Source organism: Talpa europaea, assembly GCF_964194135.1.
Source record: "Talpa europaea genome assembly, chromosome: 6".
NCBI classification, from domain to species: Eukaryota; Metazoa; Chordata; class Mammalia; order Eulipotyphla; family Talpidae; genus Talpa; species Talpa europaea.
In genome coordinates this window covers 29627208-29644901 of record NC_140072.1, presented here as the reverse complement: position 1 = coordinate 29644901, position 17694 = coordinate 29627208, and the positions used below count along the sequence as shown (strand labels likewise).

At 42.1% G+C, this 17694-nt stretch overlaps 1 protein-coding gene across 1 annotated transcript in view; it reads left to right on the top strand.

The window, feature by feature from the left end:
- Positions 1 to 17694, top strand: part of LHCGR (luteinizing hormone/choriogonadotropin receptor) — a gene marked incomplete at both ends in the record, with an annotated part of 56188 nt that overhangs the window by 16736 nt on the left and 21758 nt on the right. Inside the window, 5 exons of the mRNA XM_084235110.1 lie at positions 6286 to 6357; positions 8283 to 8357; positions 11330 to 11404; positions 13971 to 14045; positions 14134 to 14211. Of these exons, the coding sequence (XP_084091236.1) occupies positions 6286 to 6357; positions 8283 to 8357; positions 11330 to 11404; positions 13971 to 14045; positions 14134 to 14211 (375 nt within the window). The remainder of the gene's footprint in view (positions 1 to 6285; positions 6358 to 8282; positions 8358 to 11329; positions 11405 to 13970; positions 14046 to 14133; positions 14212 to 17694) is intronic.

The window sequence follows — 17694 nt, the reverse complement described above, 5'->3', positions numbered from 1 at the left end:
CAGTACGCAACCTTACCGGGCGGCCGGGGCTGTGTGCTGGTGCTGGTCTCCTCCTGGGGGGCGTGGCTCTCTTTAATGGCGCCTGGAGCTCACCTCCGCGGCGGATCCTGCAGGGTTCGCCTCTCCCGTTCACGGGGTGTGGTGGCTGCAATAGTTCCTTTCCACTCACAGTCCCACTTGCTGCGTCCGTTTTTCTTGTTGGCCGTTTTGGTTTGTTGTTTCCCTCCTTTCTGCCGGTCGGAGAGTGCCGACTTTGTGGGCGGGGGAGGGGAGCAGGGTTCTGCGCTTCCCTCCCTTCTCGTCCTCTTTTATGGCAACTTTCTTCTTCGGGCAGTTTGCTGGAGTCGTCCGTTTATCTTCCGTGTCCCAGTTCTCACTGGGACCTGCCGCTTTTCCTCCCTATTAACTTTTTTTAATGGGAGATCTTACTCGCAGCGTCTCCTCGCCGCCATGTTGCTCCGCCCCCCCATTTCACTTTTCCTAAGACTCTTCGTCTGTAGAGTAAGAGCTTGGACCAAACCATCTGCAAGAGGCCCTTTCCCTCTGATTCACTGAATCTAATACAATAAGTGCTTAAAGGACTGACCAATCCTTTAAGCAACAATCAAAATCAAATGAGTTAATTTTCAAAGCACATTTCCAAGTTTGGGGGTGTTAAACTTAATATATTTGATGTCCATATAAAATTAACACATTAACATAAACTTAACATGTTTGATATCATATTAACTCACATGTCAGTTAAAGTGAGTCTCGGCTGCCTCTACATAAATGCTGAAGAGAGGAGCCCATAAAGGAAGGCTTGCCTGATAATGAAGTTGCCAAATAGAGCAATGTATTGATATTTGAAAGTGTAAAGATTTGGAAATGGGGAAGCTATTTTATTTCATTTCAAGATGAGAACAAGTTTATTATAATTATTGAGCTGCTTTAAAATACAGAATTTCTTCTAGAATACAGAAATTTCTAGAATACAGACACTCTTAAGTCTATTAAGTAGAGAACAAGTGCTATGTAACAAACACAAAAATATTAAGTCTTTTTAGGGCCTCTCCTGGTAGCACAGTGGTTGAGCACTGGGCTGCGAAGCTGCCCGCAGCCTCTGCAGTGCCAGTTCGATCCCCGGCTGCTGGCAAGGGTCCCACATGGAACACAGACCTCTCCTGCCGCCCGCTGCTCCCCTCAGCAGTGTATTTCATCGTTCTACCTGTTCTGTTCCCCGCTCTGGCTCTAGTGAATTCTCTCACCCTCCCTCGCTTCTGACTGTACCCAGTGCTTGTATAAATAAATAAATAAATCTTTAAAAAAATTTAAGTCTTTTTAATTTAAGTATGATAATGCTTCCCCCTTCTATTCTAATGAGTTCCATAGGCAAAAAAAGACTCTGACCATCTTTGATTTCTCTCCCCTTTCCCTCTTGATGGTATGTTAGTGTTTTAAAATTCCAGATGTGCAGCTCTAGCAATAAATTAATTGTCTGTGAAAGATGGATGGGTATTATAGGATCTTACATCGATAATATAGATTTTTTTTCCTAAACAAGTAGAGGGAAGTGAATAAAAACATTTCATTTCTGTCGTACTGGGCAGAAACAAAGCTAAAAGCGCCACCAACGTGACCAAAGATCCCATACAGGATTTGGAAACTCTAGATTGATATTGGATTCTTTCCCTGATTCCGGTCTCCCTCTGGCCCTCTCAGCCTGTGGGCTTCTGAAAATGGTCCTGTCATGGGGACCATCTATGTGCTCTAAGCTCTGAAAAACCAAGGGTAGGTGGGGAGCCTTCCTTGTAGCCAGGCTTGTCAATGCCTGTCTTTAAAAGGAGAGAACCATATTTTCCATTCATCTAGAGAGTTTGCTTTTTAAAGGCACCTTTCATGGAATCTCTCTGTAGAACAAAGAAGCCCTTGATAATATGAATGTCTCCCAATTGCTAGGTTTTTGTAAAGGATTTCCAAATCTTAGGTTTCTTTGAAAGGGGACACACAACCTCCTGACTCTGAAGCTCTCCAGCTAACATTATTTTGAGTATTCATTCACAATCCTGTGAGTCTGACAGATTGTCTCCTTTCATCATCTGTGTTATTAAACTAAGAGAAGGAAAAAAGAAGAGGGGCCCAAGGCCCACCCTTGTGAACTCAGGAGACATTAGGAATAATTAGGAAGGGCCTGGCAATGTGGCATCCACCTCTTCTAGATAATTGGGTTCCCCTGAACGCAGAGCTTCCGGTGCTAGGCTCTGACACGTGGTGCTTTCAGGGCTTGGTAGCTGGGATTGTTAGGAAAGGGACTGAGTCGAGGCCCAGGTGAAAAAAATTGATGGGAAGGAACTCAGAAGGTAGGGTATTCCTTGGCAAAGGGACCAGACCTTTATTCTGTTCACTGACTGGCCACTGGATGCAGGCTGTGCAGACAGAAGGCATGATTTGGGGTAAGGTGGCAATCTTAGGAATACTAGGAGAGCAACTCAGCTGAGAGCTTAAGCCACTTACCCTTCCAGTCCCTGAGGGCTAAGTGCCTCCTTCCGAAGGGTGACTTGGTAGCCCACCATAGCATCCACTACAGGGAATAATTCAACTACAGTAGAGTCCCCATGTGTGGAAGTCAGAACCCAGCAGTGAAAGCTAGAGATTGATCCTAACCAGAGAGCAACTGGGAACTGTTCTGGGACAGCAGTGTCCTCCAAGGAACAGAGATACCAGCATCAGGATCTGGTGATAAGAGGCAGCATAGTAAGATTCCACACCTGGATGGATTCTGGAGAGACCAGGCAAGCCACAGGATAAAGAATCAAGGCAAAAATTAACTCCCACATGGGACAGGGGGAGCAAGTGTAGCTCAAGACTTCTGACTGCTCACCTATTAGTAGGGCATGTGCCATCCACACTTTACCAGCAGTGGACACCCATGTTGCCTCCAGATGCCACAAGGCTGGGAAGAACATCTTTGTGCAGGTTCTCCTAAGTATCAGCATGAGAATTTCTCTGGGATACGTAAAGGAGAAACGTTGCAGGTTATTAAGACAATTGCTCACTTTACTAAAAATGTCTGGCTCGGTGGAAAGAATCACAGATGCACACATCAGAGAAGGGGGCGCCTTTAAGGGGGTACATTCAAATGGTGATGAGCAAATCACAGGCCCCCTGATCAAGCAAGTTCAACCTGGGAGACAGATACTTGACTGCTCTGCTTAGGAACTGCTGCCAATGGAGAACACATCAGAAAAGTAGACATGACAACTCTGAAATAAAAATGTAAGTCAGTGGGAAAAATGGGTTTGGATTCACAGAACCACATTTTCCACATCACTCCACAGGACTACATCTGTTTTGAAAGGCTCAGTCTACCTGCCTCCTCCCAATTCTCTCCCAGCATCTGGCCCCCAGGCTTCTTTCAGCCCCAGTCACATCCACGCAGCTACCTGCTGTTCACTCAGTGGTTCTTTTATGGTAGGGACTCTATTTTTACTCTCATCACCGCTGCCTTTCCTGCTCTGCAGCATCAACATCAACTCTGCAAAATTTCATTTTGCACCAGGGCTGTTCCATAGTCACTGGAGACAGCCAGTGCATGATCTACAGCTTCTCTCATTTCTGGCCAACCTTTGCTCCTCGTCTGTCATCCTTACATCAATCAAAAGCTCAGGCAACCTCTCTGGTCAAATCTGAGCCAAACTGCTCTCCAGGGGGCCGTGCCGGGGCTCCCTTTTGGAGGAGGAAGCTGCCTGTTGAGAGGCTCCAGCTTCTGGGCTACATTTGCATGAATAAACAGCTCTGAAGGGTTGGTTGAAGCATCTATGTAAACACTCTCCAAAATGTGTTCTGCACTGCATTATCCCAGCAATAAAGATTCTGGAATCAGAATTTGGCTGTCAGTTTTATTGATGTTACATGGGGTACAGTAGAATACAGCTTTCTCTTCTGGAAATTTATTGACTTGGCAGTGCAGAGAGCAATAAAACTGTGTTTTTAATCAGTAAACCAAGCAGTCGTGATTCCAGAAGAAATATAGGATGCAAACAGGCCATGTTAAAAAGATTTTCCCCCCACCACCATCCCTGTTCTATTTGGATGCCTGTTCAATGAGTGTGGGCACTGAACAGTGTGCTTGGTGGGACTTTGTTTTGAGGAATAGAATCAGAGGACCAGTAGGCTGTACCATCTATAAGAGACAGTTAAGTGAAAGCATTTTTCTGAAATGAAATTTTCTGTTAGTCCCCAGAGAAGAACTGTGGATAAGCTGCTTTGCAGGCGAAATAGAGAGTGTGATACTCCTCCTCCTGAGAGAAACAAAGTTACAATGCCTGTCCCAACACCTTGCTCACTGACAGACAGAAGTTTACTGGGGTATAAATTGAAAGGAAATTAAATCACTATCTCAAAAACTGATGAATGGATAAAAGAAAATGTGGCACATACATACAATATAATATTATTCAAGCAGAAAGAAAGGCAATACTGCCATGGATGCAACTGAAGGGCATTATACTAAGTAAATAAGTCAGACAGAGAAAGAAAATACCAAAGGATATATGTGCAAACAAAAATCAAACAAACAAAAAAATCCAATTCATAGAACTAGACAATAGAATGGTAATTACCAGGGGTGAGGGGAGAGGGAAATAGGGAGATGTGGGTCTAAGGATACAAATTTTTTGTTGTAAGAATATGCTCTAAGGATCTGATGTACAGCTGAGTGAGTGTAGTTAATAATCTGGTTTTGTGTACTTGAAAGTTGATTAGATCATAAGCATTCTCACCACAGGCACACACAGAAGTTAGCTACGTAAGGTGACAGATGTGTTAATCATCTTGAACTTGTTAATCATTCCACAATATATCTTCATAGCAAATAATCGCATTGTACACTTCAAATATATGCAATTACATTTGTCAATTATTTTTCAATAAAGTTGGGGGAAAGAAAAAACAGAGTGAGATAAGAATTGGGTGCTTTGGCCCAATATTGCTCAGTTAAATAATATTGCTCAGGTTACTTAATTTCTTTGTGATTCATTCTCTTCTGCCATAAAGGGAAATACTTATTATTATACTATATTATATATAATAATATGCATTATTATTAGTGAATAAAATAAGATTATAGATGGGTGCGCACCACTTCCCAAGCACCTTATAGCAGTAGCAAGTACCTTACAGCACTGGAAAACATCTCACTGATTCAACATCTACTCATCATAGAGAAGATCCTCACTCCCAACAACTATGACATCACATCTCTGCTACTGACACATGAAAAGCAAAGCAGCATCTCTCACCCTGTTTCATATTCCTGGTGTTCACTTCCACCTGAGATGTCCTGTCTGCTCCTCTCTTCTCTGCCATTTCCTGGACTAATACCTTTAACCATTGTAGATGCTTGATAACTCCAAGTTGGACATTCATCCCTGCCTTGGTGATACCTTCTCCTGTGTGAGCCCCAAGCTCCTTAGCACTCATACACTATCCTGTTCTGGTTGGGTTCTTGCTGAGTCATCACTCTTTCTCAACTCATGTGATACATAACTTTTATCTCAATAAAAACATTTGAAATGTTTCTCTGGATAGAAGTGAGTGCCTGAAGGAAACACTCCATAGATGTTTCCCTAAACTGGCATAAGGTGCCTATGTGATTTGAAAGGGATTAGGTTGGAATAATACTGAAATAGGCTGCATGGGAAGATGGTATAGGTCAAAACAGGAACATGTGCTTGGTGAGTCTTCCCCTCTCCTACCTACCTGGTTTCCAATTGCATTTTCACCGTTGCTTCCTCCACTCTAGCCAAGAAAGTTTTTTCAATCCTTCCAGCCAAGCCTATAAGGCCACTCGAGAAGTATGTATTAACCATTTGTTTGGTGCCAAACTTTGTCCTTTACATAGGGTATCTTGATTAATCATATAGTAACCTTGTGAAATAAGAACTATTATTCCTAATTTATAGATGAAGAAAGTTAAAGTGAGGACTTAAGTAACATAACCAGGAACTGGAGGAGTAGGGATTTGAATCTGGGTGTGTCTAATCCCAAAGTCCAGGATGTAAATCACAGAATACACACTGTTTGATAAAGACCAGAAATGGATCATGACACATCTCTTTACGGACATAAATTAGAATTCTTGACCTGAATCCAATTGTTGGGATTTTCTAGTCACTCAACACACACACACACACACACACACACACACACACACACACACACACACACACACATTTTATACATGAACTGAAAAGGCACCCTAATCTTAAATTTTTTAATTCTTGGCTTTCCTTTTTTCTTCTCTAGATCACTCACCTATCTCCCTATCAAAGTAATCCCATCTCACGCTTTCAGAGGACTTAATGAGGTCGTGAAAATGTAAGTAAGATACTGCGTATTAAAAGACATTCATAATTGGGGTAATAAATTTTTTTCCAAAAAATCGGAGTTCAAATAAGAAAATTTTTCTGGGAGAGAAATTGCGTTTAGGAAAACCTAGCACTTTTATCTTTATAATACAAATAAAATCTGGGAACTTTTAAAGAATAGGTTTGATTTTTGAGTCATTAAAATCTGAATAATTAACCTTGCTTCAATAAATTGAATGCATTTTGATAAACTTCTCAAGTAGAAGAGGAAAAAGATTCCAATCATAAAAATCTTCCTTCTGCTAGAGCAGCTATTCCCTTGTGTCACATTTTTAGATAACACCCACATGTAGGAGAAAATGTGTTGGAAGATTATTGTGCATCAGAAGATAATCTTTGTATCTAAACTATAATAAGTGCATGACATAAACACAGTATTTATAGGCATATTGATAAAAAAGTATTTATCAAAAGTGTAAAGCAGTCTGATAATGCAGGGTGATCTATTTGCATCAGATCTAATTTCAATCTTTTGCCAATCTCAGCTTCCAGGACAGACCCATACTTGAAGAGAGACCCTTCTCAGTACAGTGTTCCAGTATTCTCCTAAATGTTAGTCTGAGTGAAAGGACCTCACAGGCTGTTTAGTTCCCAGAGAGCATATATAAAGTTAAAAAATCCACTAGGTTTTAGAAGCTCATTTGCATCTGTAAAGAAGATGCTCTTTAGAACATCTTAGCTCCTTGGGCCTCTGACTGCTCTTCGGGGCATTAGCAAGCAATAAGGATATTAAAAATAATTCCTCAAGAATGAGTGCATATTATAGGAAATTCACTGCAGGTTACAGAAATATCAGTTTGCTTGAGTCTAACTCTTACTCTTCTGCTCTCAAGTTTATAAATGCTACGTTTTGATAACTTTTAATGCATTAAGGCCTCCTAGTGAGAAAAGCAGTCACAGTTAAATAAGCAAACTATTAGGTAGGAATAAGATGAATCAACCCAGGAACAATCCATTACTGTGCTGTTTATAAAAGACATTAGCTGCCTGAGGCTCCACCTTTCTGTGGGCCGAAGCTCTCAAGTCTGGAACTTTCGGTGAAAGTGAACCTTCGAAACATACAAATGTACAATTTGTGACTTTGAGACTTTTTTCTCAGCTGGCAGCAAACAGTAGCTTCATTGAGGTTTCAATAATTACCTCCCTCCTTGGGGGTGGTACATGGCTCTTTTATTTTTGTGTCTTCTTTTAGAAATCCACTTATTCCTTAATCCATGCATTCATTCACACTGCATGCCAGGCAACATGAAGCCGCCAGGGATTCACAAGTCACAGGCCATGCTCCATGTCCTCAGTTTGCTCACAGAGAAAAAAGAGCAGAAGAACTAGACAGTCACAACCCAAGCAGGATACAGTGTCGGTAGTTAATCACCTCATGATTGCCTCAGAACAGGATTTGGGGAGGAAGGTTAAGAGTTTCGAAACAACGAATTAAAATCTCATCCGAATGATGGAGTTGGGAACCCAGACATCTTGCTCCTCGTCCTAAACCTCCCCATAAACACTATTTGCCTCTCCTTTCAGGGCCTCAGTTTTCAAAGCTGTAACATAAGGGACTCAGACTAGATTTCCTCACAGGGCCTGTCTACTTCTAGCCATCTAAACAAGAGGGAAAAAAAAAAAAAAAAAAAAACCCTGTCAGAGAAACTGGGGTTGCTGAAACTTGCATCTCAATTACACCTGGGTTATAGATGCCCATCAGTGTTCCCAGCAGATGTCAGTGCTTTACGATGTGAGGACAACTTCTGGCCTCCCTCTTCTTCTTTATAGGGACACACTGCAGCCCTCAGTTTTTTGGGTCACACACAGTGTATTATCATGCAGACATAGTCGTTTTCTTCATGTTTTGTTTTTTTTCTTTTCTCTCTCCCCTAGTGAAATCTCTCAGAGTGATTCCCTGGAAAAGATAGAAGCTAATGCCTTTGACAATCTCCTCAATTTGTCTGAAATGTAAGCATCAGCTAACAGATAGTTTATTGCTGTACACTATTACCCTCGCTGACTGGAACCCACTCAGTATTTGTATTCAAGCATCCACTGCTAGGAATCCAAGAGGAAAAGACCACAGCAATTACGAGATCTGGGCAGGCACTAATTTCTCTCACTGCAGTGGCCTGAAGGTTGCCATGGTGACAACTGCTTCTCTCTAGGAGCTGTATAAACTCTGAAACATTACAACACAAAGTTGGAAATTAAAATTGACGTTGTGGAGTCCTGCCAAGTAGCCTTGCCTCCTGGAGGGAAGGAAGGATGTAGAGTATTTGGGATAGTGGGAAATTTTGGCAAGGAGCTTAGAGATCATGAATTGGTCCATTGGGGGCTGTTTGGGCATATTCATTCATTGGGTAAATGGTTCTTGAATACCTACCAGATAAAAGCCCTGTGACAGGAATGTGTATGTTGGATATATTGTTGTTGTTGTTGTGATGTTTTTGAATTGGTTCTTTAAAATAATCCTTTCCAAATTCCTCCCAATTTACAAAAAGAAAGGGAGAAGACCAGCTCAACTCAGTTTCAGATGATGAACCTATGATCCAAAGAAGTTAATTGACTTGTCTGATGTCACATAGCAATTACCAGAGCTGGGACTAGAAGTCAGGTGATCTGATCCCTAAACCAGGGCCCTTTGTTTGGCCCAAACATGAGCTTGCACAAGAGAACTAAGGCTTTACTTGTGTAGGAGTTTCAACAGTTAAGGGAAGATAATGGATGTTAGGCACAAACATTTCTTAAATACTTATTTTGGCAGGTATTTCCTCTAGGTTGTGACACTCCTCACAGTGGTTGTACTCCTCACAGCCACCCTGCAAAGTAGAGTAATTTCCCCTTTTGTTCAGGAGAAGGAATGGAGGCTCAGTGAGTTTAGTAATTGTACCATTATGGCACCTTAGACAATGGCAGGGCTGGGATTCAGCCCCAGCCTGTCTTTCCTTAGAGCTCATGGATTTCCCATAAACCACAAAGCCTCCCTATGAATGGTCCAATTAGTAATTATCTGAAGAGAACAATTAATTGATAAAGTATGTGAACACCCACCACATGTCCAACCAAGGTCAAGAGCTGCTAGAATACAGAGGAGTTAAAATAGCTATCTCCCCCAGGAGAGGATAGTGTTGCCAGGGAAATGAAGCTAACTCACCAAGTGATTATGAAGAAATCCAGTTTCCCCATATGATTATGGGAAAATCCAAAATAATGGGCATATAGGTGCCAAAGTCTGAGCTTGAATATGGAGTAGAATTGGGGGGAGGGGGAGCTCATGATAAATACAGATGACAGTCCTTTCACACACCTGGAAATCTACAGTCTTAACAGACTTCCCAGGTGATACTGCAGCACGACTTATATTGAGAACCCACCAGAGCAGCTTAAGATAAAGATTTTCATGATGCAAAGCAGCATTGATCAACATTTAAAAATAAAGTGCTCTAAGGAAAAGATTATGGAATTTTCCCAAAGGAGCCTCTCCTCCTTGGTTCACAGCTGAATCCCCAGCACCTAGAGCAGGGCCTGGGATGTGCAGGTGGTCAATAAATTGCTGAATGAATGAGCAGATGCATGAGTGATCTAAGATTCAAAATATCCTGAAGAGATCAAAGTCCCTTTCATATCATCCACATAATGCCTGTATGACCCACTTTTGCTACACTCAGTTGTAAAAACAATTACAACAAAATGCCACTCACCTCTGAAAAATCAAAGGCAAAAGGTGGAAATAAGCACAAATGGTAGGTCATTACAAGAAGGTAAAATGAGCACTAGACTTGGAATTGGAAAATTTGGGTTCCCACACAACTTACGCTATTTCTCAGTCGTCTGACTAGAGACCAGTCATTCAACTTCCAGATTTCATTATCTATGATAACAATCGTTACCACCAGTTGAGGCTGGACACACACATACACTCCTCAAAAACCACTCTATGAAGAAAACAAGCTTTAGCAGCTAGTAAAACCAGGGTGTAACACAAGCTGACTCCAGAATCCATTTACCTAACCAAAGCTCTGTATTTTCTCTACAGAACAAGAATAATAATCATTTACTCAAATGGTGATTGCATGGGTTAAGAAAATCAAAGCCGTTTACTGGCCTTTTATTGAATCCAAAGTAGACAGGACCCGACAACTGTGGCTACTTCTCAAACAGTCAAAGTCACAGGGGGAGAGGGTTGGGGGAGATAGGGGTAGAACCCTAATAAATATAGGGTAATGATACCATTGTGCTACTATGGCTGTACTTTCATACTTGCAAAGTATATTATCTCTACTTCATATATTATCACATATCACTTTATCTATTACTCGCTACCCACCAACATGTGCAATAGGAAGGGCTCATATTATTTTCCCAGTTTTATAGAAGGAAACCCAGCTTGAGGAAGTTAGGAGACTAGGCATCTTCACCCAGCAAATTATCAGTAGAAATCCCCCAAATACAAGCTTCCGCTCTGACTGTTCTAGAGTCTGAACACTCATCTGGATCATTATTCAGAGGACACTAGGAAGAGGACTGGTTTACCTATAGGGAGAGGATAGGTTTACCTGCAAGGGAAAATAGCTAAGAGGCTCATCTCTCCCACCAAGCTCAAGTGTGCCAGCTTCACTTTGGGCAGGACGTGCATGGCCAGGAGCCCCAGATGTTGTTGCTGCCCTGGGGAAGAGGGGGTGAAACAGATTCCCATCTATGGTGTCTACACCTTCCTCTGCAGGAGGTTGAGAGCAGAACTTCCTGAAAATGATCAGCTGGCTCTCCTGGTGCTCTTGCCATCCTCAGGGTGGTAATCACTCCTCTCAGGCATAAGAAGGGCACTTGATTCTGTTGATGCCATTTTTGGCCAGCAACCTCTGGTGACCATGGTCTTGGGCATTCCAATCAATACTCCTCTATTAAATGGTTGCCTGCTTTTTCCTCTCTCTTTACAGACTGATCCAGAACACCAAAAACCTTGTGTACATTGAGCCTGGAGCATTTACAAATCTCCCCCGGTTAAAATATCTGTGAGGAATTTTCCTTTTTAAACAATAAGGGAGGGGAAGATGGGCATCTGATGAAAATCAAAGCAATTAAAAGGCTGGGAAGAATTTTTTAACAATATTCCTAGCATTATTTGCGTGTACTTCTTATAATTTAAATTTAATCAGCATTACTCGTCAGCCACCATGCTGGGTGTTTTGAATGTATGTAAGTGGTTCCCAACATTTTCTCTGTCCCAAATACCCAATAAGAATATCACAGCTTTGCAAGTCATTTTCAAATTTGGTGGTGAGGATGGCCAGTGGGGGTGGGGGTAGAAACGGTTGGATGGTCATGATTCTTAAAAAGTGCAAAGCAGGGGCCTCCCTGGTGGCGCAGGGGGTTGGGACACAACCTATGAGGCTGTCCGCGGCCACTGAAGCACGAGTTCAATACCTGGCCAGCCAGGGGGCATCTCACATGGCGCAGCAGACCTCTCCTGTCTCGCCCGATGCTCCCTTCAGCAGTGTGTTTTGGTCGATCTGCCTGTTCCCCATTCTGTCTCTGGTGAATCCTCTCACCCCCCCCCGCCCCCCACCACATCTCTGGCCTGTGCCCCAGTTCTTGCATGCATAAATAAATAGGTCTTTGAAAGAAAAAAAAAAGTGCAAATCAGAATCTCAAAGGTGAGGTGATGACGTGAAAGTTCGAAAGGCAATTTTGATTTGAATCCCCATCCCTAGTTGAGAATTGCTGACTCCCTTTATCTCACTTGTTTATTCATTAAGTAAAAAATTTTAAGTATTGCTTAAGTCAGGCAGTAAGCTATATAAATTAAATCATTATTTTCTATTTCCCATTAAATCACACTGAGTCCTCTGGTTAGAATTTTGAGTACCACAATAGCCCGGCAGGCTCGTGGCCTGGCAGCAATACCAGCAGTCCTGCTGTGTGAGGCAATCTCTAAGTGTATTGCTACGGACCTTCTCACACATCAAGTAATCCCTTATTCACACGGGAAAACATACATCTCCCTAAGATAGATGTCCTCTGTCTCTTCTTCCTGATGACTTAAATTTCATAAAATCTCCAAAAGATATGACGACCACACTCCCCACCACCGCCAAAAATAGGAGGGGAGGGCCTCCCCAGAGGCGCAGCAATTGAACGCTGGGCTAAGAAGTTGCCCGCAGCCTCTGCAGTACTGGTTCGATCCCCGGCTGCCAGCGAGGGTCCCACATGGTGCGCAGACCCCTCCTGCCGCCCGCTGCTCCCCTCAGCAGTGTATTTCATCAGTCTGCCTGTTCTGTTCCCCGATCTGGCTCTGGTGAATTCTCTCACCCTCCCACACTTCTCCTGTACCCAGTGCTTGTATAAATAAATAAATAAATCTTTAAAAAGGGGAGGGCGGGGAGGGAGGCCAGGGAAGGCCATCTTGTCCCTGTGGTCTCTTGTCACCCGGTCAGGCTTGCTCTGGGGTCTCCTGCAGGAGCTGCTTTGGGAATTAGCTCCTTTGGCAGATCCACCACTGGCTTATTCCTAACCTTGCTTTTCTAAACTCCAGGGGAGGGTTATCTATAGGACACATAGCATCTGCACCATCAACTGCTTCAGGAAAAAAAAAAAAAAAACATTTTAGGGATAAAAAGAAAATTCCAGAAATATATTTGACCACTCCAGCTCCTTGATATCTGAGAATAATCGTCTTTTATTTTTTAAAGGTAACATTCCCCCAGTCCCAGTACCCACCGCAGCCTAAGCCCACACAGCTATCAGCAGCCACAGACCGAGCAATGTGACCTGGGGTTATGGGTAAAGGAGATCCAGCAGGAGCCAAAAGAGAAACCTGGCTTCCTCTCACTGTCACCAGGTGCCAGGCAGCTTATTCAGTTGTCCAGAGTCCCTGACTCATGATTTTAAAACTCACCAAATGCCTAGACTCCTTTAAAAAAAAAAACTCCCATTCTTGTGTAAAAAAATATTTTCCATTCAGCATATCACTGAATTTATTCTCTTCTTTGAAGGCTAAATAAGCAGTGAGAGGAAAAGAAAAGGAGCTTTGAGTAGCTCCAATAACCAAAAGAACGTTTAATGACTTCAAGTGAGATGCAGGAAGAACTTCCTAAATTGCATGGTAGCTTAACAAAGAAAGGTGTTTAATAATGAGGGGTATAGATTTCTCACATGGAGATTAATCTATCTGAAGTATCTTAGTTAAAAACCTGTTCCAAAGTAGGGGGGTGCTTTCTAGAATTATCAAGCACATGGAATAAACTAATTACCAAAAGGAAATGAAATACTTAAATGCAACTGGTGCAATAGGAAAAAACAGGCTAGAAATATAAATAATGAAAAAGAACTAAAAGTTTAGTCCCAGCTCCTAGATCTCTAAATAGGAATCATTAGAGCAACTTTCCCCATACACTCAGGACTTTTAAATTCTAAAAGCTTCAACAGTTAAAGTGTTACTGATAAAGCCAAACTCAATAGTTTTTAATTTAATGTGAAAATAGTATTTTCACAGTGCTTTCCTACTGCTTTCTAACCTTATGCCTTAATAACACTTTTATTCACTCTCTGCCCACATCCCCACCCTACCCCACATCACAGGAGCATCTGTAACACAGGCATCCGAAAGCTTCCAGATGTTTCGAAGATCTTTTCTTCTGAATTTAATTTCATTCTGTAAGTACCAGACTGATTGCTATGCATAACAGTTTCCTATTTGCAGCTAAAATTTGGAAAGTAAATATTTCTCATTTCATTCCTCAAGGGAAATTTGTGATAACTTACACATAACCACCATACCAGGAAATGCTTTCCAAGGGATGAATAATGAATCCATAACACTGTGAGTAAACTCCTAGATTCATGTTCTGCCATCCAACCCCCTGCTATTCTCACAGCCAGCTTGAGGCAAGCTCGTTTTCATCGGTAACACATTCCATACTTGCTGGTAACATTCTTTCTGACCTAAGACTCCAAAGGTGAGAGCAGTTGTGTGGGATGGAAGCTGGGTCATGTGTTCACACGACAACCAACCAACCCATCAGTTTAAAATTAATCAAATGGGCCCTGAGGAATTACAGTGACTGAATTTCCACCTTATGAAATTGTTCACTACATCAATGGAATGCTTTGAAGCTAGGAAGTGACAGCCTGGAGGGGAGTGGCAGGCCTGGTTAAAAGAAGGCACAGAAATTTCAAATTTCTACTGAGAAGAGTTTGGAAGGATATTCGCCAAGTAGGTAGAAAAGTTGATTAATGGAATCTGCACTCTTTCTCTGACTTTTCTCCTTCTCGTTTGGATCTGGTTACTTTGTTTCTGAAGCAACATCATCTATGCCCATTCCCCACATCCTTTAATATTTAACAAGATGGCTATGTACATACTTGACAATCATTCATCAGGTTACCAGTATCCTGGACCCAATTCTTTTCATGTTCTTTCCTAAGGTTTTGCTATTCAAAGCACAGTCCAGTCTCAACATCATTCTGAGAATTGGTTAGAAATGCAGACTCCTGGCCCCATCCCAGATCTATTGGTTCAGAATTTGCATTTTTTGCAAGTCTCAAGTTACACACAGGCACCTTAAAGTTACAGGAGCATCATACTAAGATAACACAACACATTCTCCTCTCTGTACACCTGCCTGGCTTCCATCTCTGATGTGAACATGGATCCCTGCCATCTACCTGGGCACTCTCCTTTGCCCCCACCATTCAGAAGCAGCATCTTGAGCCCTTTGTCTCATTTATAGTCAATGTCCAGAGACCCAAATTCAATTCTGCTCCCTACATACCAACTTTCTGCTTTGCTTACAGCCATGGTAGGATTGTGGTGAGGCAGTAAATGAGAACAACCTTAAAGAGAGAGCATGGATTGAATGAGCCTGGAATGAGGACGTAGCTGTGAAGCAAGAGGAGAGACCATTTCAGAGGATTCTCTTTTCTAGCAATGGGTTCTAAAAATTATTATCAATGGCACACTGCATTTGTATAGTGCTTTTACTTCTGTAGGTATAATTCAATGAGTGCCTATCATGTTACAAAGCTGTGGCCAATGTAGCACGAACTCAGAATGTTGCAATCAAAGAATACAGAGCAGCAATCTAAAATAATTCCAGAACAACTCAAATTCCTTACTTGTAACTCAAACACCAGGAAAGCGACTGTAGATCCTAGAAAATTTTCTCTTCAATCTTTCTACTCATATATTTCTAATGGGACATGATCAGTGAGTAATTCACATACTACAGCTCTTCTAGATGTTTCTAACATGTTTGAAACAGCATACGGAAATGGAATTACTCACTGATCACATCCCATTAGAAATGAGGTATTCTTAGAGTGAACACTCAGTGCACTGAATGGGGAAGTACCGGATGCTTTGGGGTTCAAGGCCTTCCTGTGCCTTTATTGAGAACATGAAAGACATAAGCTCCAAGCCCTCTAGAACTTCATGATCTCCATGGAGGGAGGGAAAATATGAAATAAAGAATAATATAAGCCAGTAGGTATTCACTATGAGAACTTGCAATCCACAGAAATGGAAAGTGTTGGGGAAATCATCAGGAGCTGGGGGAGTCAGCAGAGGCTGTGTTGGTAGAGCTGAGACTTGAATTAGACCTTATGGAATTGGTGGCATTTACAATAGGTAAATGTGCTAATGGTAGTTAATATTTATATGTACTTACTTTAAACACCTGTGTAGTTTTTAAGTCTCACAACAACTCTGAGTCTCACACCAGCTCTAATTTTACATGAAGAAACCTTGCCCAAGGTCAAGGTTTGGACCTAGCATTCCATCTCCAGAGTCAAGTTCTTAACTATTATGTGATATCACATACCGAGAAAAGAATGAGTAGCCCAAATCAGGGGACAGCATGAGCAACAGCACGTTGTGGGAAGGAGGAAAACAGGATGAGACTTACTAATCGGGAGTGCAGATCCTGCTTAAGCACTGGGAAACATGTTTAGACAAATGGCAGAGGATCGGGAGGACATTAGATTGCAGCTGGCCTTGTGTGCCAGGATAAGAGTGAAAGGCTTAGAAGTAGCTCTGAAAAAACCAATAAGAATGAACCACCCAATAGAGTAGCTTTTATCCAAAGATCACAAATATCCAAGACTCCCTGTGATTTTGACCTTGGTCTAAAAATAATCAGGAATATTACCATAGGTATTTGTACAGTGATGGGAGCGGAATGGTGTAGGAACAAAAAGGGAGAAGACATGGAGGAAAGTTAACAAGGAAACAAATGTTGGGAGAACCTGGAGGGTTCTATGGGCTCCCCAGACTGGACCACTCACCAAACTCAAGGAATGACCAAACATTCCTTTTCATGCCCTCACATTGCAGCAGGCACACACATGATACTTTCATGATGGAGCCATTAACTTATGTTGGTTATGATGTGAAGAAAAATAGTACCTACCAGCAGGGCCTAATTACTCCACCTCTGAAGTTAATGAGGATTGTGGATCCATCTCTCCCAGAGAGCCCATGGGGGCATTGTGCTTCCATTCCCGCCTCTCTCTTGGCCCTTCATCTGGAAGGAGAGTGATTAGACATTTGCCAGGCACTTGCTCTCAGCTGAATGGGCCCTTCTGTAAGTGAAGGATCGTGTGGAGCACCCCACTGGAAACAGGGTATTACACTTAAAGTGGAAAGTCTTATTTTCTCAGCTATGAAGTTCAACTCCCTAATTAGAAAATAATGAAAGCAAGCCTTCTCTTCTCACTACTAGTAGTATTTGAAAATTTTGCTTTCTGTGGAAACTTTCCTGCCCTTCCCCTACCCAAATCTTTACCAACTGTGAGCTCATTTAATAAAAACAAAACACTTCACTTGATGCTGGAGCAGCTCAGTGGGGCGGATGGTAAAACTGTACATTATACTCTTATGTCCCTTTATAGCCACTTTGGCTTTTCATTAAATCTCCTCAAGAGGCCACCCTGAAATGTGCCCCCTGAGTGAGCAGGATTTGGCTTGCACCACCTTTAAAATATTATAGATGGTTAGTAATACTAGCCTCAAAAAAGATACAAACTTGATTCATATCTGAACTTCATAAAGAGAAGGAAAGGTCACTGCAATTAATTCTCTAAGACCCTTCAGAGAAAACGAAGTAGCCAGTCCTGGCTCTAGTGCCGGCTCTCTGTTAAGCCAGTGCACTCATGTCACACCACCTTGACACCCCTCTGTCCTGTCCATCCATTGGGGTGATTTACACTACCTTCTTGTGTAAATGCACTCATATTGTGTCAATTACATGGCACCACCCCATTTCAAAGCCGATATTCAGCAAGTCAATTCTTTTAGATCATTCTG